Source organism: Sciurus vulgaris (assembly GCF_902686455.1).
Source record: "Sciurus vulgaris genome assembly, chromosome: 17".
Classification (NCBI taxonomy): domain Eukaryota; kingdom Metazoa; phylum Chordata; class Mammalia; order Rodentia; family Sciuridae; genus Sciurus; species Sciurus vulgaris.
In genome coordinates this window covers 11556843-11578714 of record NC_136478.1, presented here as the reverse complement: position 1 = coordinate 11578714, position 21872 = coordinate 11556843, and the positions used below count along the sequence as shown (strand labels likewise).

The 21872-nt window shown below is 50.2% G+C and overlaps 2 protein-coding genes across 5 annotated transcripts in view; one reads left to right on the top strand and one right to left on the bottom strand.

The window, feature by feature from the left end:
* The window catches only part of ZNRF1 (zinc and ring finger 1), a 96120-nt gene extending 86180 nt beyond the window's left edge, over nt 1-9940 (top strand). Inside the window, exons 3-5 of one of the 3 annotated variants that reach the window (XM_079119687.1) lie at nt 6407-6512; nt 7967-8060; nt 8924-9940. In XM_079119687.1, the coding sequence (XP_078975813.1) occupies nt 6407-6512; nt 7967-8024 (164 nt within the window). In that variant the 3' untranslated portion in view covers nt 8025-8060; nt 8924-9940. The other 2 variants (XM_079119686.1, XM_079119688.1) reach the window with 2 other exon arrangements.
* A 3586-nt stretch (nt 9941-13526) lies between these two features.
* Nucleotides 13527-17162, bottom strand: LDHD (lactate dehydrogenase D). Of its 2 annotated transcripts, none has more exons than XM_079119676.1 (11): nt 17032-17162; nt 16755-16867; nt 16410-16551; nt 16093-16234; nt 15800-15959; nt 15277-15476; nt 15062-15190; nt 14860-14987; nt 14261-14351; nt 14030-14141; nt 13527-13939 (listed from the first exon to the last, which is right to left on the bottom strand). In XM_079119676.1, exons 1-11 carry the CDS (start codon nt 17101-17103, stop codon nt 13774-13776), a joined length of 1455 nt encoding a protein of 484 aa, XP_078975802.1. In that variant the 5' UTR covers nt 17104-17162; the 3' UTR covers nt 13527-13773. The 2 variants fall into 2 exon arrangements, with proteins under 2 accessions (XP_078975802.1, XP_078975803.1); XM_079119677.1 differs by having other exon boundaries at nt 13803-13939; nt 14030-14157; nt 14236-14351.
* Nucleotides 17163-21872: the final 4710 nt, after the last annotated feature.

The following is a 21872-nucleotide window of genomic DNA, read 5'->3' as shown; positions in this document are numbered from 1 at the left end:
GGAGACTTTGGTGGCATGGATTCCTCATATTCAGTCTTTGTCTTCTGAAGCTGCTTAAACTTTCAACTGGGAGGACAGCCTTTGCCACCTGGGTGTGTGTGTAGAAAGGAGCCACAGACCAAATCTTCAGGGCAGGAACATGCCAGTAACATGTTCTACCACAATTCCTCATCACCTCAACCTCATGTGCTTTGTATTACCTTATCTTTTACCCCCCGCCAAAATTAAGAGATTTGGAATCCCAAAGGTGTGAACTCTTTGAATCTTTCTGGAAAGGAGGCAAGGTGAGGCTTTCTTAGATGGTGGAGAAGTTCTGTTTTCTCATGAAGAGTTACTGAAACTCCTGGTCACTGCCCTTGGAGTCTTCCCATCTACACCCCCACACATTTGCCTTCCAAAGTTGCTGGCACCAATTGGGGAAATTTTTAGAAAATTTATGATGGTTATGTAAGATGCAATTTAGTTAACCACCAAAGAGAAAAGTAGAAACCTCCTAAATGAGGCAGATAGAAGTAGTATTTTTCTTATTATGAGGGCTGGCGTGAGCAGAGGGTTCCAAATACCTCCAGTAGCTGCCTGCCAGAATTTTTTTAAGCTTAGGAAAGGCAAGACTAGTTTAACTGGTTTAACCAGTGTTCAAGAGAAGATGCGAAGACCAGCACCTGGTATTCCCAGGGCACACACCTGGCTGGGGAGGCTGATGAACACAGAGGTAGGGGAGGATGCAGGCCCCAAAGCACTGTTAGATCCACAGGACGCCTGGCAGGTAAGGATGCTATGCAGTAAAGAGGAAGGAGCTGGGCACTGGGCTGTGTGTAAATGTGGTCAGCTCTGATGGGCCTTTTCATTTCTCTCCCTTTGCAACATCTCTGTGGTTCTCAGAATAGAGGAATTTGCTTTGAAAAATATGCACACAAATTTTGCCCTTCAAATTGCTCAGGTAGCAGAGCAAACCCTGAGGTGGGGATCTGAGTTTAGCCTCTAACAGAGGAGAATCACCATTCCATGGGGTCAACTGAAAACTTAGGGGTGCTGTTCTAAGGCCAGTTAGAGCTCCTTGGCACTGAGGAATTCCATGGGAAGGGGGTTTGCAGCAGAGTCAAGGAGAGTGTGGTGGCCGGCACAGTCTGGAGGCTTTCACCAGCTCTGGAGACTTTCGCCAGCTCTGTTCAGGGCACAGGCCCATGCCCAGCTCATTGACTCTCCTCTCTGGAAATGCTAAATGTCTTAAAGCTTTTTGTAAAGGAGAGGGAATGTGACTCTCCTAAAAGCAGAACACCTCCTGCTTTCTTCTACCCTGAGCTGGCAGACCTGCATAAATAGGTGCTTGTTTTTCGTGTGTCTCCTGCCATCAGAGACCCTGTGGTTGCAGTGGAAGCAACCTACCTTATCTTGGGACTAGGGAAGCCCGATCCTGGCCAGGGAGTTGGCCCAGCCCTGTGCAGGGCTCTGCCCAGAGTTTTTGTTAGATGCTAGCCAGAAGACAGGTGTCTGTCCTGATGTTCTTCCTCCGGGGGGGGGGAGCCCATCCAAGGGTTGCCAGCCATTTCTGATCATCTTGCCAGCCAGATTGGCCACCCCTGGGTGCAAGAGGAGTGGGAGGGAGGGAGGCCTGCAGGGACTTGGTGCCAGTGGGGACAGCACTGTGTGGAAGTGGGGCAAACTCTGTGAAGATGAAGTGCCCAGGCCTACCCTTCAGCCAGCTCACCTCTGGGTTATCCTCATTACAGCCTAACTCACCAGAATGGCTAGATTGCACCTCACAGTCCTGAGGTGTTAGGATGGGGTGCTGCTGGGTAGGGCACACTGCTGCTTCAGATTTCCCCTTTGGGCTAGGCGTGGTGGCACACACCTGTAATCTCAGCTATTCCGGAGGCAAGGCAGAAGGACCACAAGTTTAAGGATACCCTGGGCAACTTAACAAGACCTAGTCTCAAAATAAAAAAGAAGTGCTGGGGATATGGCTTATTGCTAGGGTGTCCCTGGGCTCAATCCCCAAAGTCACCAAAAATAAATAAAATCTCCCCTTTGCCTGGAGGGTAGAGCACTCCAGATTTTCCATGGAAGGTGCCAGCAAGGCCTGACATTGGTATTGCTGCCCTGTCCTGTCCCCCAGCAGACTGGGCCAGCAGCTCTGCACTGAAGGGGATGCAAGACCACTCAGTGTTCTGTACCTAAACTGGAAATGAGGCCAGGGACAGAGCCTGTGCCCTGCATCATTTGCTAGGTGTTCTCCCTCTGGCTCCCACTTCGCTTGTCACTGTCAAAAGGCATAAGGGAAAACATGTGTACATGTTCCTGCTCTCAGCTGTTGCCTCAGAACTGCACACCAGCCTTTCCCCCAACTCCTGTGCCACCAGCAGCTCTGAGGGTCCCTTGGGGAACGTGTTGCCAGAGATCTCTCTGTGAGAGTCACAGCCACTTAGCAACTATATGAACTTATCCAAGACCCCACCCCAGGTCTTTAGGATTCCCTAAGATTTGCTTGTGGAGTTCCTAGCATGTAGCTGGCCCAAAGAAATGAGGGCCCTTTTCCTTCTTCTCCTTCTGACCCTCTTCCTTGACTTCTTTTCCTTGACAAACACAGCTGCCAGAGTGCTGCCCCAATCGCAGGGAGAGCAGAGTACACCATCACCTCCACCCGCCACAGGCATCACATCTCCCATTTGGGCTGCACAGAGCTCTGTCCTCTATTCTGAGTTGGTTCACTGGTCTGGTGGCACTGGCACCATCCAGCACCACCCCTAGCCAGGCCAGTGACATTGGTTGCTTTATACATGGTATCAAGAAGGTTGAGAACAGTCTGAGAGATAGTAAGAAAAAGGCAGAACCTGAAGGCAGAAAGCTCAGCTTTGCTCTCGTGTTCTCATCATCCAGCATTTGTTGAGCCCCTTCTCCTGGATCCTAGGCATGCCAAGTCCTTGGCATTGAGTCCTTTTGCAGTGGGGTCTCAGCGTGTGGCTGTGGGCTGCAGGCTCCTGTCAGATGAACATGGAAGTCTTGTAGGAACCGGTTGAACTCCAGGCTTCTGCTTCAGCCCTTTCTAGTCCCTGCTGCAATCCCAGGGACATCTGGGGGCTACTGATTCCCAGAGGCTCAGGGATTGGGACAGGAAGTCTTAGCCCACACAGACCTCTTGCAGGTCTGTGCTCCTCCTACCTTCTACCGTGGAAGAATGCTGCTCCCTAGGCACTGGGCTAGGTGTGGGCACTGCTGGCTTTCCCATGCAGTCAGATTCCAAGCCTCTCACTCCTCCCCGCCCTCAGGAACCTCCAGGTGGCCTTTTGTAACCTAGTCCCAGTGAAATGTGCTCCCTGCCGTGTGCCAAAGCTTGGCAGGGCAGCTGCACACTGTACTTCTTCCCACCAGTGTGACAGACCCACCCAGGCTGGCTGGTAAGGTATATAAAACTGCTTTGTGAAATGGCCAGGAAAAGGAGGCATCGAATCTACAGGTGCTAAAGTCTGAGCCCTTGAGGACATCGGCCTTTCAACCTAGAATACGAACTTGAATCACCCTTCCCCCTTCTCTCTCCTTCTCTGCCCCAATATCTGTTGCCTCTAGGGGCCACATGGGCACATGCAGAGGGAAAATGACCACAGCCCATGTGGGGAGCTATTTGGGACCTAGAGAAGTCTACAAGCATGTGAAGGGATAGGGGGGTGTAATTCATTCACCCATGTCAGGGTTGAGATGCCCAAGACACAGGAGGGAAGAAAGAGCCAAAAATGTCTGCAGATGCTTCCACCCTCTGGAAGCTAGGCTTTTAACCTACTCCATTCTCTGTTCACATTGCCCTTTCTGGTGGGCCCTTAGGTTAGCCAGATGTCAACAGAGAAAATGACCATAGGTTGTCCTAGTAGCCGGGAAGCCAAGTGACTTCTCTCACAACTCTTGTGCACAGGGACTTAAGTATCAAGTCAGTTCTATTTTGTACCTTTTCCTCAGGCTTCTCATGGGGGCTTTGAATCATTAGATTCTTCTGGGAATGAAGAACTGTGATTTTATGGATCCCTGGTGTTTCCCTTTCCACCAGAGTAACTAGAGGACACAAACAGCAATAGGGGAGGCTACCTGAGCAGAGTCCCAGTTCTAGCATGACCCTTCACAATGAAGATGTGGGATTTCTCTGGGCTTCAGTGTCCTTGTTCACAAAATGGGAACAATACTGTGTGCCTTGCCTAGCTTGTAAGATGATGAGGCTCAGGAAAACATGCACATGGAATGTCAGTGTGTATCACTGACACGGCTTATAAACAAAATCTTTTGAGTGTTGAGAAGTGATCCTGCTGCAAGCTCTCCCTTGCAGGCTTTGTCTGTGAGGTGTTTGGGGAACTTTTGGGTAACCTCACATTGCCTCTTTCACCTGCCCTTCAAATATTAACCTTAACCCACATCTGTCTTTGCCTTCTGTATTCTGCACCCCACATCTGGACTCCAGCAGGTCTCCATTAGCATGTCCCTATGGAGATGCCTAATGGATTGACACCTCCCATCTGACTCAGTTCATCGCTTCTGTGCCAATGCCTGGCCCTGGAGTTCCTCTCTTAATGACAAACACTCCCTCTTTGCCCAGTCTTGCCAACATGTGCATCAGCCTTGGATGGTCTCCAGAATGGGCTCTCCATCATCAATTTCTCCAGTCTATTCTCCAGGAACTTCCAGAGATGTGATCAAGGTGTACCTCCAGTGCTTCTTGGTTAAGCTTATAGTAGGGTACAGGCTGGCAAGTCTGTCCTAGGGGATTTGGTCTCACCTCCCCCTGCAACCCCACAATCTGTTTGCACCTGCCTTAGCAGACTTCCTGCAGTTCCTAGGTACAACACCATTCCCTTTGCATGGAATCTCCACACTCCTCCCAAACCTTTGCCTGTCAGCTCACTTTATCATGGCCTCCAAAACCCTCCTGGACAGCCCCTACCCTGAGGGGGTAACTTCTTCTATACCCCTTATACCTGGGCCTCTGTGCACCAAAGGTTATCTAGGAACCACCATGGTGCACACTGTGTTGTCTTGTTCAGCCTCCCTGGCTACACTGAGCTTCTTGTATCCTGAGACCATGGCTCAGACAATTCTGAGTCTCCAGTGTATAGAATGTTACAGAAATGTAAGCAAAGACCCGGAGCCGGTCACGGTGCTCGCAAGTTCTCCTGGCTTTCTCATTCCCAGTTCTACTGCTCTCCCCTCGTGTTCAGGAACTGCCTTCTGCTTATTCTCCTTGGAAGGGGAAGAGGGCAAGTGTGGTCTTTTTTTTCCTTTTTTTCCTATTTTATTTAAAATCGAGGTGAAATTCTCGGTAAGATTAGCCATTTGAAATGTACAGTTTAGTGGCATTTAAGACATACAGTGTTGTGCAGCCACTATCTCTATCTGGTTCCAAACATTTGATCACCCTGGGAAAAAACCCCTCTAGCATGATTCCACTTAGGAGGTCTGTGAAGTAGTCAAACTCATGGAGCTGGAGGGTAGGTAGACTGGTTGCCAAGGCTGGAGGAGGGAGAAGTGGGGAGTTGCTGTGCAGTGAGCACAAAGCTGCAGTTCTACAAGATAAGTAAGTTCTAGAGATTGGCTGTACAACTTTGTACTTATAGTTAACAATACTGTTACACATTAAAAATTATTACAAGGAAAACACTTATTAAATGGGCAGATCCTCAATAAGTGTTCTTACCACAATTAAATAAAAAAAATTTTAAGGGGGGCGAAGAAAGAAAACCCCTTACCCATTAAGCACTGACTCCCCATTTCCCTGCCCCGGCCTAACTTTTATCTATTCTGGACATTTCTATGCGTGGCTTTTGCGTCTGGCTTATTTTCAAAGGTTCATCCACATTGTGGCATGTATCAGCTCTTCCTTTTCTTGAGGGAGTATCCATTGTATGGTGTACTCTGTGGTTTTCCATGCATCATGTTGGTGGACATGGTCTCTTTTCACCTTTGGGTAGTGTGGGTTATACAGCGTTCTTAGACGGGTGTTTGCTTGAGTACCTCTTCCTCCACTCACTCTTGCCTTAAGCACCCTCCCCAGTGCTGAGTTTTTCCAAGCCAGAAATCAGCCCTGGCATAAGTGTGTGTTTAGGGGAAGTGGTATTAAGGGAACAGCCTGCCTTATGCTACCTTTGCTACATCTAGCCTTCTGCAAGCCTTTTTTGATTCTTTTGGTCCTCCTGGACCTTTGATTAATTCCACTCCAAAGTGGAATTAAGTCCTTTTTGTCTTCAGATATTTAACATGTATATACATGTCTTATCTCCATATGAGGGTATTGGTGTCAAAGTTCCTCTTGAGTTTATGCCCCCACAGAGCCTGGCAGTTTGAGTTATCCAGCAGTTGCTAGACCTGTGCTTGCTTTGTGCCACCCACCCACCAGTGACTAACCCCCTTGCCCTTCCTGTCCCCCTTGCAGATGATGTGCTGACTAAAGATGCGGGTGAGTGTGTGATCTGCCTGGAGGAGCTGCTTCAGGGGGACACGATAGCCAGGCTGCCCTGCCTGTGCATCTATCACAAAAGGTACAAGGGCCCAGCAGGAGCAGCTCAGCATGTCCCACATCCCGTTGGGTAGTCCCTTATCTGTCTGTCCCCTTTGTTTGTGGAATAACTCCTCCCACCTGAGGCCCCTCCAGTGTCACTGTGTTAATGGGAAGGTTCTAGCAAATACTAGAATTACCCGAGGTTCCGCTCTGTTTTAATGGCTCAGATGGTGGGAGCGTGTAGGGAGACTGAGGAGCTGCACATGTTGGAGGTGCTTTAGGATCCTACCTAGAACTTACCTCTCATCTGTCTCTGGAGTTTCTTCTTTCTGTGTACCCTTCTCCACAGGGTGAGAGAGGCAGCATGGAGGATGTCCTTGCTGCCCTGTGCTTGCCCTTCTCTCCAGAGGGCCAGGAGGCAGAAAGAGCCACAGTCTGTGGGCACCAATCTGTAGTGCCAACAGCTACTATAATTAGCAGGGCCAAGATTCATCCTCAGGCTCCGGGAGGAGCCTTATTCTTATTTCCAAGTGGAAAGGAGACACCTCCTTATCCAAGAAGAGAGGATGCCCTGTGTTCCTGTGGCTGCCACCTGCTCTCTGCTCCTCAAGCCCATAGCTGCTTTTTGGCACACAGGCTTCTCTAAGACCAGCCTGGGGTTACTAGTCTAGTATGACAGCTATGCCTGATGTACGGACGTGACTGGTGCAGAGGCTCATGGTTGGCCTGGGGGATAATTATGATTCTTGGTCTGGGTCCCAGCACAGAGCCAGCAGTATCCCAGGGAGGTACTAACCAGAACAAGCCCTGTCCTGGGGGAGACTTTTGCACATTATCCATCTGGTTCCTGTCTTTGAAAAAGCCCAGGTTGGTTTGCAAATTAGGACCCTGCCTTGGAGCAGTTGTTGGCCCTCTGTAAACTGAAAGCCAAGGGTCCAGCTCCCCTTTCCACCTTTGCAACCAGACCAGGTAGATCTCAGGGGTTTCCTGAGAAGGCACCCATTGGAGAAGAGCCTCACAACTCCTTTAACCCAGGAGGGGGCCCTCTAAGGACCCCAGAGGCTGGAGCACTTGCCAGCCGGCCATGTCTCATGTCTTTGTTCCCACTCCCTATGCCTGAAGCCTTGGAAGTAGTTGACCAGCCACCCTGCATAGTCCCTACGCTCTCACTTCTTCACCAGTGGCTGTTGCCGTCTTCATCTGCTTCTTGCAAGTCAGCCTTGGTCCCCTCCCTCCCTCAACACCAGGTCCACCTGAGCCTATACATGACTGCCGACTCCTGTGCTGAACCAGGATCATTCCTGATGTCCTCCTTTCTTGCTTCAAAAATGGGGAACATGATTGTTTTTCCTGGGGTTCTTTCAGGAGAGATTTAATTTAGGAAACCTTTGCTCAGTAGTCTAGCCCTTGAAAGAGCCATCTTTGCCAGAACTGTGTGTTTAACGGCTAACATGGTTTCCCTTACCGTCCCCTCCCTCCTCCCACTGCCCTCAGTTGCATAGACTCGTGGTTTGAAGTGAACAGATCTTGTCCAGAACACCCTGCGGACTGACCCTGTCGGGCTTGCTTGCCGAATCCTCTCAAAGGTGAGCCTGTGCTTGGGGGTGCTCCAGGCTCAGGGTTGAGTGTCTGGGGACCTGGTTGGGGGCAGGAGTGGGCTGCCCTGACACAGCCCTCTGATGTGCATCATTAGTAAGTAGATAATGGAAATGGAAGGGATTTTCCTAAGGAAACATAAGGGATGCAGACTCCGGTGCACATGCTCATGAAGAACACACTCGAAGGGGTAGAATTAGTTGGGGACAGATTAACATATTCCAGATGATCAGGGTGGATCTCCCTGAGGAAAGTTCTGAAAGATCCCCTGGGAATGTGCTCAGGCAGAAGTAGATGAGCTGGGATTTGCAGCTGTCCTCACTCACTTGAGTCTCCACTTCTCTGGAGATGGGAGAATGACTCCCTGTGGCCTTAGCGACATGCACTAAGAGTTAGATAGCCGTGGACAGTGCCTTGTCCACTGTAAAGTGCTTGTCAGTGGGCGTTTCACTGCTGGTTCTTCTGCTTGCAGGCCACCTCCCTTGCCCACTTCCAGAGGCTTGGCCCCTCTAACCCACAGCACCGGGTCCTGATTACAAGAGGCCAGCACCTCATCTCCCTCATATGTGCCATGTGTCCCCCAGTGTGACCATTGAGTCTGTCCTCTCCATTTCTTCTGCAGGGCACCCAGCTTCATGCTGACCACCCTCTTCTGTCCCCCACCTTATTGGTCCCTTCTGAGTTCTGGGCTGGTGTTCTCTTTCTTCTGGCAAACACACAGATAAAAGCCCCAGAAAAACATACTCAGCTCTACTTCATCTCACTCATGTCCAAAGCCTTGGGGGCCTCTTTCTTCTCTCTCTCTCTCTCTCTCTCTCCTTCTCTCTCTCCTTTGTTTTGTTTTCTTTTGTTAGGTTATTTTATTTATTCCAAGTAAATGCCCAGTACAGCTGATGATGTCAGACAATTCAGGGACATTTGCTCTTTTACCTTCACCTCAAAACTGATGGCAAGGGGAGAAGAGAAGCCAGGGTGAGAGTGGGGCAGAGGGAGTGGAGCCTGGCCCTGCGGCGCGGGTCCAAATCCCCAGCATGATGTGTGGCTTCGGGGGGGCCACCTGGAAGGAACCACAGACGCCCCAGCCAGCCTGCTCTTGGCAGGACACCTGCTGCCACTGCGGACGCAGCAGTCAGAGGCCCTCGGCCAGACGGAGCGCGCTGACTTACTCCGATCCACACAGGGACAGACAGCCCTGTTCCTGAGAGGAGGCTCATCGGACACTGGGGCAGAGCTGAGCTTGGGACACCAGTGGGAACAGGGCACCTCTTCTGCACTGACTTCCAGAAAACGGTTCTCCCTCCTCCCTGAGGACACCAGATTGGATGAGAGCGAGTTGGAGAGAAGAGTGAATTGACTGCTATCCTTCCCCTCACCCCTCAGCCCAGGAGGGAAAGGGCATTTTCTTTTTCACCTTTGAAAGGCATTGTGGGTCTGTCTTTAAAGTGTTTACAAAAAAAAAAAAAAAAATTATATAAAAAAAAAAAAGTCTAGTGTCGACTGGTGTTTTCCCTCGTGATGTTTACAGATTAGCTATAACCCACTCAGCGACAGAACCAAACATGGCCACGTCCTTGCCACTAATGCTCTGACGGCGGGCGGGTGGGCACACAGTCTCTCCCTTCGCCCCGCACCCAGTCAGCTGTTGGCGCCACCAACTTCTACATGGGGGTTGGGTTGTTTTTCTTTTCTTTCTCCTTCCTATTTTTCTGGCTTGGTTTTGCACTTTTCTCCCCAAGGGACCCTAATATCTTGGTTTTATTGCCCCCTGGCAAAAAAAAAAAAAAAAAAAAAATCCATCAAGGATTTCCTTCACCTCCTCTCATGTCTTGCCCCTTCTTTCCTCCTGGTTCTGGTCAATTCAGAGGATTTAACAACCACAAGTGTCCTGCAAAAATGCCTGAACATTTTTCTTAGGCCCTTGTGGATTTTTTTCCCCAGAAAACTTAATAAACAAAAAACTAAAGAAACATGTACTGCTACCCCTGTTTTCAGGCACTCTGAGAACATTTTAGCCATTGATGTTCACACATGGCATCAGCCCATGCAAGATAGGTTTCTGTATTTATATATTTAAAAAAACCTTATAAAATGTCTAAAACTGTTCAAAGCTTGGGAGAAAAGCTTTCTTCATCAGTCAAGGTGTTTGATATGGTATTAAAATAATGTCTAATAAAAGATAAACTGTGTGATGTTATTTTAATGAAGTATTGTAATACAATAAAGAAGTGAGGACCAAGGCCTACCCCACCCCTCACCCACCTCCTCAGCCTGCTGTCAGCCTACTGTGCAGCACTGCAGGTGTGCAGTGGTTCTCAGACGGCTGTACCTGGATAGAGGGGAGTGGTGGTTCAGGTGTGCATCCTGCACATCTACTAACCCCTGTAAGCGTCATGGAACCAATCTGCCATCCTCTGTGAAGTGAAGTGGTTGTAACCAAAGTTTTCTGGAAAGATTTGCAGGGGCAGAGATCTTGCAGCCCCTGAGGTTGCAAGGAGGTAGGTTACTCCAGGTACTAGCCCAGCCCCTCCATCACAGCACCTGCTCATGGTCCCTAGTTCTGCCTGCCTGTTGCTCCATCCACATCTCAGTGCTGACTCATGGGCATGCTTCATTGAAGCCCAGGAAGAGGCCCTGATTTGGGACTGAGCCAGTTTAGAGCCCTTGAACCAGAACCAACCACTCAGGCTCACAAAAGTTGGCAAATTACAGGCTGGGCAGGAGCTCAGGGCAGGGGGGCAGCAGTGCATGCCCAGCCTCTGTCTTTGTGCCAGGCTCCAGGAGCTGCATTCCAGGGCTTCCTGAAGAGCCGCCAAGGAAAGCTCTGGAGTGAGCCGATTCCGCGCCTTCTGTGTCCCTGATCCTTCCAGGCCTGCCCTTGTGCTGTTGCCTGAGGGCCAACCCTTCCAGGCCCAGGAGCCTGGACCGCACTGCTGCCAGGGTCCCAGCTCTAGCAGCCACCTGCCCTCAGACGCTTCCTGAAGCACCCACTCTCTGTAAGGGTGTTTATTGCAGGCCAGTGGGCATGCTCAGAGAGCTGAAGAAGAGTTGGGGTTTGTAGCATGGGTCTGGGTCCCAGACCCACTGTGCACCTCTAAATGTGAGAGTTGAGCTGTCCTCATTTGGGCTCTCGACCTGTTGGCAAAATGATCTTGGGGGAAATGACTCCATTCATCCAAACTTCAGATTCCTCTTGTGCAGTGGGGACAAAATGGCACAGCTCTGAGGTCACCATGAGGGTCGGGAGATCGACCCTGAAGGCCTAGCACAGGCACAGCAGGCTTCCTTGTAGCTCTGCCACTGCAAAGGGCACTGTTCTATTCACAGCACCTCCTGCTCTGCCTGGCAACTGTGTCTCCCTGTTCTATATTTAATTCCACCAGCAAAGCTGGCAGGGCAGGGCCCAGCCCTGGAGATCTCCTTGCTTGACCCCTGGACTTGGAGATGGAGGCTTTGTATGCCCACCTTGGCGCTGTGAGCCTGGCTGCTTTGGCAGCGCCATGTGTGAGCTGAGTGGTTGTGAGTCGGGTGGGGCAGGGCCGGGGCCCACGCCGGTACTATTCCAGGCTCTCAGGCTGGTGCTCGTGTCCACCCCCAGTGACTTCCTCTCCACCTGGCACACTGCAGCCCTCTGCTGGCTGCAGGGGGCTCTGAATTCAGACCCAGGTTGCCAGCATCTGGTGTGGAGGTGGGACTGGAATTGTCTGGGCTTCCCAGGTGGAGCTGGTGTTGGTCACCCTCCATCCAGACCATTCTCCAGAAGCCTACTTTGCCCCTTCTGTGCTGGGAGCCCAGCATGCTTGAGGGGAGGGGTGGCTTCTAGAGAGGAATCCCTTATGAAAACCTTTCATCATAACAGCCATGAATAGTGTTGAACTTCACAGGAGGATGTCCTTACTCTTAGGAGGTAGATGCTGAATTATATACAGCTGAATGATTTCCAGAAATGTGTAATTCCAAATGGTTCCCCCCAAAATACACAAAATAAGGCAAAAATGTCTGCTGTTGAATCTTCAATGACTGGTATTTCACTGAACGGTGTACTTGTTCTTTCGACTCTTCTGTATGTTTGGAATTTTTCTTAATAAAAAACTGTGGGGAATTGGCCATTTGCTGTGCACCTTCTAGTCGTCAGACAAGGGGGAAGCATCAAAGAGCTGCAGCTGGAGACTGACCACCGCAGAACACCTGGGAGGGCTGTGGGAGGGCCCTGCAGACTGTTCCAGGGGGAGAGGGAGAAGGCTGGGGAGCTGTTTCCATAGTGAGCACATGGCTGATGGTTGGATTGCTTGCATCCAGGGGAGGTGTTGGGGGAGGGCCCAGGGGACTTCCCACCCAACCATCCTTGGCATAGTCTCTGTTCCCAGCTAGAAACAAAGCCAGAGTCCTCAATCCCAGGTCAGTGGCACTGCTATCTGCTACAGCCCAGTGTTAGCACAAAGTAGGGATCCCAAGATGGAGGGTGGACAGAGGAAGTCCCAGAGTGACCTGCCTCTACCCAGGGCCTGATGGAAGGGTTGGTTAGGGACAGAGGGGAGCAGGGAGAACGTGAGGTGGGCAGAAGGTTGCTGTTTCCCTGCAATGGCTCCCAGCATCCCTCACCCAGCTCCTTTGCTAAGGGGCCAAAGACTGGGGGGTGAGGGAGATGAGTGGCACTTCAGGTTCCTGGGACCTACAGTGAGTGTAGGGTTTAAAGATTGCCCGCCAGGTCCTTCCATAGCCCTGGAGGTGGGTGGCCCAAGGCCAAGAGCTTCAGGCCCTGGACAGAAGAGTCCCGGGCCACAGCTGCCCAGAGCAGCTGCTGTGGTGTTTGAGCTTGCTGGTGTCGGGCACCCTCTTGTGGGCTTTGGGAGAAACTGCTAAAGACTCCAGACAGGCCAGGGATCCCAAGACAGGCAAGCCTCGGGGTGAGCTGACCTTGACTTGGAGGTTATGCCATGGAGCAGTGTGGTGCAATGATCACCTCACTTCCATTTCTGAACTATTGGTAGCTGCTGCTTGAAGAAGGTGTTCAGCGTGTTCTAAAGCCCAGTTGGAGCCTAGTGGATCTCCACTGTGGATACGTCCAATGTTCTCAGAAGCAGAGGAGTTGGAATAGAGACCTGTTTCCTTCCAAAGCCTGAGCACCATCTCCCTCCCCAGGCTGCCATAGATCAGAGGACAGACCCCAAATAAATGGGTCACTGGTCAAAGTCAAAGAATCTGGAGAGAAAAAGAGGGTGGATATGAGGGGTGCTGCCTGCTGATCTCCAGACAGCTACGAATGGGGTTCAGATTCATTTGACAGCCCCCTCCCCATTCAGGAAAGGAGCATTCCTATCACCCCAAGTAGAAGAGGGGTTGATAAAGGGTCCTGGGCCTCAGCAGTGGTGAGACCTTGACAGGGATGTGATCTTAGTCTTGGGGTATGCCCACACCATTTCCCCCAGCCAGGACAGGGTATGTGAGACCAGAGAGAAAACAGCTTTACCAGGAACCACCCTGGGTCATTTACTGGACCAAAGGCTTCTGAAGACAACAAGAGGGCCAGGGAGGGAGCTCAGCTTCTCTCCTGGCTCTTGAACCCAAGGCCCCAGCTACAGGGGGCTAACTGGCAGGCAGAGACAGCATCTGCATTGTCCATCCCTTGCAGGATCAGCAACATGAAGGAAGCTTCCAGAATAGGGCTCTGTAGTCCGTGAGCTTATGGGCCAAGTACCCGGAGCTCCTCACAGCACCTTGCCTGGGTTCATGAGGCTTCTGGGGTCCAGCATGACCTTGAGCTGCCGCATGGTCTCCATGCCCACAGCACCAATCTCCTCCTGCAGTAGCTGCCGCTTGCCCAGCCCAATTCCATGCTCCCCAGTACATGTCCCATGGAGTGCCAGTGCCCGCCTGGGATACCATGAGAAAGAATCCTCAGTGGGCTCCTCTCCCACTTCCTCGACCCTCCCCCACTCAGCCCGTCCCGGGATCGACTCCTACCTGCCCAGCTCTTTTGTGAAGGCTATGACCCTGCGGTGTTCCTCCTCATCATCTGGCTTGACCAGCAAGATGCAGTGGAAATTGCCATCACCCACATGCCCAACAATGGCTCCTGGGGACCCAGAGGGCTGAGCTGTTGCCTTCAGCCTCCCCTGCCCTTGGACCAGGCAAGGTCAGGCACTTGGTCAGCCCCAGTGCCTTCCCACCTCACTCCAGGTGAGTAGGCAAAACCTGTAAGTCCTGAGGTTTTCAGCTCCTCCTTGGTCTGCACCAAGATCTCCGGCAGCCGGGAGATGGGCACACACACGTCAGTGGAATAGCCCTGGGTCAGAGGGCAGACTGGTGAGGCTTTCCCCATTTGGTTTCAGCTCTTGGTGTCATGGAAGGAAACAGCTTGCTCTTCTATAGATAGCTGCACCAGATAGTGTTCCCCAGGCCTTGCCAGCCCAGCCTTCACCACTGCCCTGGTTTCCCACCCTTGGCTTTGTGCAGGTCCCCCTTCCCCACTGCACTCCTGAGCCTCTGCCTGAGCTGCCTGGAACCCAGCTTCCCCCTCCAGGTTGGGCCAACCCTTCCCTCTCTGAGGCCCCTCCTCTAGGAGGTCTTCCCTCTGTTTACAACTCCTAAGAGCGTGGCTGCGGCAAGGGCTCACTAGTGCTGGCTGGACACTAGACAGCCTCTGAGAAAGAGCTTGGTGGGTGGTTTATGAGCCCAGCTCCCAGTGCCTGCTCAGCCAGCTCAGCCCGCTGCTTCGTTCAGTACGGTAGTAGGCTGAGGAAAGGTTTATGGGCTGAACGGTGGACCCCACCTCCATCCCCATCCCCGCTCACCTTGCAGCCTGGAGACAGGGCCAGGAGCGCGTACCAAGCATTGTGCCGAGCTGCCCAAAGCTGATTGCGCTCCTCAGTCTCCTTGGCCCAGGAGAAGTGAGAGGCTCCGTTTTCCTGGGTGATCCTCTCTGCAGTAGGGGGAAAATTGACCCAGGCCCTACACCAGGGCAGCCCAGGCTCTGCTGCCCCACCCTCGACACACCTGTGCGCTGCACCTGCTCTGCCAGTGCCTGCTCGGAACCATGGAACTCCAGGAAGAGCGTGGGCGCCACAGTGCAGCTCAGCTTGCTGTACCTGTTGCAGGCATCCATCGTAACGTCATCCAGGAACTCTGGAACCAGGAGAGGGATGCCCAGTGAGGCCTGGCCTTCCCAGGGATCTCTTCTGTGGAGCCCACCCCAACTGTCTTTGGCTCACCAATGCGGGCCACAGGCACTGCAGCCTGGAGGATCTGGACAGTGCTGTCCACGGCTGCCTGGACACTGGGGAATGCACAGGTGGCAGCCACTGTGGCTTCGGGAACAGGGTGCAGGCGCAGGGTGGCAGATGTGATGAGGCCCAGTGTCCCCTCAGAGCCCACAAAAAGTCCTGTAAGGTTGTAGCCAGCTGCACTCTTCCTGGGCCCCAGGGACACATAAGGTAGGTGAGTGCCCAGGCCATGCAACGAGGGATTTCTGCCCAGAAGTCTGAAGCTGGAACCCAGGACATTATTCCTCAGCCCCACCCCCACCCCGTCTGGACTGGCCTCCTGCAGCCCCAGATCCCATCACAGTGCTGGCCATGGCTCCACCCAGATCAGCCTTATGCAGAAGCGCAAACCCCAGCACCATCCTCTGGCCACATGCCAGCCCTCCCTAGCCACTCACCGAGCCAGGAGGGCTGCTGGAGAGACCCCTTCAGAGCTCGCTGTGGCCTCGGGCCAAAGGTAGAGGACACTCACCTGAAATGACGGCCCTGGCCTGCAGTGTGAAGCAGCCTCCCATCAGGCAACACCACCTCCAGGTTGAGCACATTGTCCCGCATGGTGCCATAGCGCACAGAGTTGGTGCCCGAGGCCCCCGTGGCCACCATGCCACAGAGAGAGGCATCCGCACCTGGGTCTGGAGGGCAGAGAGAAGGATAGAGCAGGTGGGGGAGGCCCTTTCCCCCTGGCAGGTGGGGAAAGCAGGGTCCTCTGAAGCCCCAGAAACAGCCCCCAGTGCCCCAGGAAAGGTGCAGGAGCCCCAGGCCTACCCACGGTAAACCAGAGACCACTGTTGCGCAGGTAGGCATTGAGAGCTTTACGGGTGACACCAGGCTCCACTACCACAGAGAAGTCTTCTGTGTTCAGCTCCATGATCCGGTCCATGCGGGTCAGGTTAATGCACACACCGCCCTGGTGGCAGGGGTGCCAAGAAGGCCAACTGTCCTAGGTCTCTGGGCTAGGCACAGACCCCAGGACTCTAACCCATAGCTGAACCCCCAACAGCCAGACCAGAGTCCCAGAATTGCAGGTAGTAGCCACAAACACATCCAGTGAGGTGAAGCAGACCCCAGGCACCCCGCTGTACCTGCACAGCACAGACTCCGCCCTCGAGGCCGGTGCCTGTGCCAAACGGGATGATGGGCACACCATGGTCATAGCACAGAGCTGCCAGCCGACTGACCTGGTCCACATTCTGGGGCCACACCACAGCATCTGGAGGTTGGCACCTAGAAACAGACCTCAGCAGGTTAGAAGTGAGTGGCACCCTCTGGTCCTGCTTTCCACGAAGCCTAGAGGTGTCACAGGGCCTGAGGCCACATGGCAAACAAGAGGCAGAGAGCACCCTCAACAGAGAATGCCACAGCATGCCAAAACAGGTGGGTGGGGACGAGGACAACAGGGATCTTGTTCCAGCAAGGGTTTCTGATACCTGTGTATAGACTCATCCTGCCCGTGATGCTCTCGGACGGCAGCAGCAGTGGACACCTGGGGGCTCCCCACGATGGCCTTCAGACCCTCCACAAAGCCCTTGCTGAGTTCACCCTTCAAGGAAGAATCCCATTACCAAAGGTGCCAGAAAGAGCTGGGGCCACAGCGTGGGCTCCCACCAGGGGCAGGAGGAAGGGGTTTGTCGGGTGGCATGATGGCCTCACAGAGCTTGGGGAACTTTAGACCGGATCCCCTTCCCTGTTCCCTGCCCCACCGACCTTCGACCCCCCAGAACAGTAGCCCCTCCAGGGGAACAGCCACCGGGTTGCAGCACGGAGCAGTGGGGCCATAGCTGGAACTGCAGTCAGTTTGAGCACAGTGGAGGTGAGGGCAGATGGCAGCTGGTCACCCCTACTCAGCCCATTGGCTGTGCTGGGGGCGGAGCCTGTTTAAGGTGGAGAAGCCTTAAGGTGGCCCGTGAAGACTTTGCCAGGTCAAGGAGGCCAGTGGGTAACAGGGTCAAAACTTGTGAAAGACAGGTGAGACTTACCAGATGCACTGGGAAACAGGGCTAGCAGTCACTCCTGCCTTAAAAGGCTGCTGCAGTGGCTTCCTGTGGCCCTTCAAACACAAACTCCTTGTAGAGGCCTTAAAGATTCTATTGACCTACCGATCCTACCCCACTTCCTTCCAACCTCCTCTTTGACCTCTAGGCCCCAGTTTCCCTTTCGGTTCCAATTCACCCCAACTCCTGCCAACTCAGGGCCTTGGCACATGCTGTCTGTGCCCTCTGCCAGGAACCATCTCCTGACTCTGCCTGGCAAACTCTTTCTTACCCTGCAAGTCTCGGCACCAGTGTCACATAGCGGGCTGCCATCAGGGCCATGCAAACGCAAGTTCAGGAAGGGCCTTCTGGGGTGGAATGGGGTAGGGCCATAGGGCACGCCAGGAAGAGCAGCACACGGCCAGATAGGTGAAGAAGACTTCACAGGCCTTTCGCTCCCAACACCCCACCTCCATCCCCTGACAGCACAGGATCGCACTGGAGTTGGGTGGCTCTTCTCCCACAGCAAATCCGAAGAGCCCCTTGCTAACATCACTGAGATAAAGCTATAAGCAGCTCTGTTTTTATTCCTTGGAGTCAGAAATACAAACTCTTTCCTCATTTTACTTGGGTTCTCGCCCTGATAACATATGGACAAGTTTGTCAAAAGACAGAATTATAACAATTTAGTTCTGGATCTAATTGGCTTTTATTTTCTTTTCATGAACTGAGCAGCCTCCAGTTCTACGGAATAGAAGGAGCGTGCCCTACTGGGCCACTGCAGAACATTGGGTTTTGTAAGGTGGAAACAAGGAAAGAACAATTGGAAAAAATAAAAGTCATTGGTTAATATCAGTTACTTTTTGGTAAGGGTTAAAGCAGAGGGGACTTCCTTCTTACGCTGATTCAGGTAGACCGTAATCTATTGGGGAATCTGTCTATCTCCTTAAACTTTCAATCTGATTATGTGACACTTAGCATGAGTGACTCCATTTTGATTTGGTCTGCCTAATGTAGGTGCTCTTTCTAAAATGATGGCCTCCCAAGGTTTCTGTTCAAGGTATTAGTATGAAGTTCTGCTGCTTAACTGTGTGCTGCTTTTGTTTAAAAAAAAAAAAGTCTTACTGTTAATTCAAAGTCAAGATTCAGTGAAAGCCCACACAGTGCATTTGATTCATTTGTCTCCTTTTTTTTTTTTTTTTCCAGTGCTGGGGATAGAACCCAAGGGCTCGAGCAACCTGAATAAGCACTCTGCTACTGAGCCCCCATTTTTCTCAAATCTTTTTAAATCAACAACTATTTTTCTCTCTCCCTTTTTAAAAAATTTTTTTTTCATGCCATTTACTTGTTTAAAAAATCTGGGCCAGGGCTGGGATTAATCCCAGGAATGTCAGTGGTAGAGAGCTTACCTATCACATGTGAGGCACTGGGTTCAATCATCAGCACCACATAAAAATAAATAAAGGTCCATCTACAACTAAAAAACAATATTTTAAAAAAACTGGGCCATTTGTTCTATAAGAATTTCCACATTCTACAGTTTGTCCATTCAGCTAGACATTTACCAGGTATGGACTTAAGTCGTGGGGCTTGCAATATGAATTGCTAGCCCCTCATTATACAGGTCTGTGTACAACTTTAATCAACAAATATCTCCACTTCTGTATTGCATTAACATTGGTTCATGCATATAACTGCCTGCTGTTGATGTAGTTCTCCATCTTAAAAGATTTAGAAGGGGCTATCCAGGTCATTATGCTTTGATTTAATAATAAGCCATTACTCTAGAGTGATTGTGTAGGTATCTTGTTAGCAGTCAGGGTGGTCTTTTTTTAAACCCGATGTGTGTGTATTGTGGGGGTAGGCGTAGGAAGGTAAACTGTTCAGGAATTTTCTGCACTAGCTGTGCAGAAGAGCAGATAACTAGTGCTCCTCTGGCATTAATCCCAGGAACCACTAGCATTGTGGGGGGCTGCTAATCTAACATGAACACAGATGCTTCATGACAACCATCACAAGCATGTTCAACTGCATAATGTTCTCTCTTTTTTTGCGGTTCTGGGGATTGAATCCAGGGCCTTGTGCTTGACAGGCAAGCACTCTACCAACTGAGCTATTCCCAACCCATGCATAATGTCCTGGCACTGTATTTTGAATGACATTTATTTATTAAATAAATTGTATATGTTTAAAAAAAAAAAGAGATTTCCCCATTCTGCATTTGGATGAATGTATCTTTGTGGTAATATTTGATAGATTTCTCAAATTTCTCTCTTTCTTGGAAGTGGGTAGGTTTATGATGCTGCCCTGTCATTCAGTTTTCTGTGCTGATGAACATGTTCTCTATCTATGCTTTCTGCATGGGAACCACATGTGGCTGTCAACACTTGGAAGGCAACTAGTTTAAATAACTGAATTTTCAATTTCATTTCAAGTTCATTAATTTTAATTTAGAATGACCACTGTGTTAAAACAAATCTAAAGAATTAGATTCAGATTCCATTTTTTTTTTTCAGGCAAGATGACTTCATAGATGTACTCTACATTTTAGAATAGGTTTACAATCTTACAGTTGGAGCTAGGCATGGTGGCACACACTTGTAATCCCCGCAGCTCAGGAAGCTGAGGCAGAAGAATCACAAATTCTAAACCAGCCTCAGCAACTTAGTGGGATCCTGTCTCCAAATAAAAAATGAAAAGCACTGAGGATGTGGCTCAGTGATTAGGCATCCCTGGGTTCAATCCCCCACCCCACCTTTAAAAAAAGGATTCCAATTGGATGAGAGGACAGAAGAATTGGGGAAATGGAAACATTTTGGATAAAAAAATTGGGTAATTTTGTGACTACTAAAAACCAAGAATATACACTTTTTTTTTTTTTTTTTTTGGTACCAGGGATTAAACTCAGGGGCACTCCACCACTGAGCCAATTCCCAGCCCTATTTTATATTTTATTTAGAGACAGGATCTCACTGAGTTGCTAAGCACCTCACTGTTGCTGAGGCTGCTTTTGAACTCTCAATCCTCCTGCCTCAGCCTCCTGAGCCATGGGCCACTGAACCCAGCACGAATATACACTTTAAAATAGCAAAACTGAATTTGATGTAATGTGAATTTCATCCCAAAAAGTTTTACAAACAATTAGAATTTTGATTGAGATTATATTCAATTAGTATACTAATTTTGTGAGATTTGGTTTCTTAATCATATTAAATTGGTCCATTCAAAGTAATGAAATCTCTCTCCTTATTTAGTTTGGGATTTTTTGGGGGGCGGGGCTGGGGTTCAAGCCCAAGACCTTGTGCACGCTAGGGGAACACCCTATATCCCTAACTGTGGGACTTGGTTCTATATCACTTAATTAGAATTATTCTCTAAGGACAAGCTGTTCCTTTCTCTCACTTATTCATTATCAGTGTAGCTACCAGCTATTTCTTTTATCCTATTGTTATTTTGTTGTTCCTATTATTTAATTTTTTTTAGTTGTCTATGGACCTCTTTTATTTATTTATATGTGGTGCTGAGAATTGAACGCTGGGCCTCACACATGCCAGGCAAGCACTCTGCCACTGAGTCACAAGCCCAGCCCATTATTGTTCCTATTTTTTCTAGCTTTGACCGAGGGGCTCCTTTCAAGTGTGCTGAACCCTCTGCTCAGACCTCGCCTGGCCTTCTTGAAGTGTTCCTTGCTTTGTCACACAGATGATACACACTGATCTGATCTGTTCCCCGCCCAAGTTCTAATCAACCACTTTGCCAAGAAGTCCTAGTAAAGTGGTCTCCCAGATGGAATCCTGGAACAGAAAAAGAACATTAAGTAAAAACTAATAAACTGTGGATTTAAGTTACTAATATGTTAGTATTTGTTTATTAACTATAACAAATATGCTTAGTGTAATTAATATAAAATGTTAGTAATAGGAGAAACTGTGTGGTTGGTAGTGTACAAATGGGAACTCTGTATTCAATTCTCATTTTCATAAGTTTAAATCTTTTCTTTTTGTGGTACTGGAGATTGAACCCAGAGGCACTTTACCACTGAGTCACATTCCCAGCCCTTTTTATTTTTAGTTTTGAGATAGTCTCATTAAGTTGCTTAAGGCCTCACTAAGTTGCTGGGGCTGCTCTTAAACTTGGAATCCTCCTGCCTCAGTCTCCCAAGCTGCTGGGATTTCAGTCATGTGCCACCATGCTTGGCTAAAACTTTTCTTTAAAAAAAATTAAATCTAGCTGGGCGTAATGGCACACACTTGTAATTCCAGCGACTCAGGAGGCCGAGGTAGGAGGACTGTGAGTTCAAAGCCAGCCTCAGAAAAAGCAAGGTGCTAAGCAACTCAGTGAGACCCTGTCTCTAAATAAAATATAAAAAACAGGGCTGGGGATGTGGCTCAGTGGTCAAGTGTCCCTAAGTTCAATTTGCCCCCCTCCCCAAATTCTAAGGCTTGGAGTTATAGCTCAGTAATAGAGCACTGGCCTAGCATGTGTGAGGTACTGAGTTTGATCCTTGGCACCATAAAAGTAAATAAATAAAATAAAGATATGGTGTCCATCTACAACTAAAAAAATTTTTTAAAT

Coding starts and splice junctions, on each gene's coding strand:
- LDHD (XM_079119676.1), bottom strand. CDS start 17,103: ATGGCCCCACTGCTCCGTGCTGCAACCCGGTGGCTGTTCCCCTGGAGG. Junction 16,235..16,409: donor GCGGAGTCTGTGCTGTGCAG/GTACAGCGGGGT, acceptor CCCTGCCACCAG/GGCGGTGTGTGCATTAACCT. Junction 13,940..14,029: donor TTCACAAAAGAGCTGGGCAG/GTAGGAGTCGAT, acceptor ATGGTATCCCAG/GCGGGCACTGGCACTCCATG.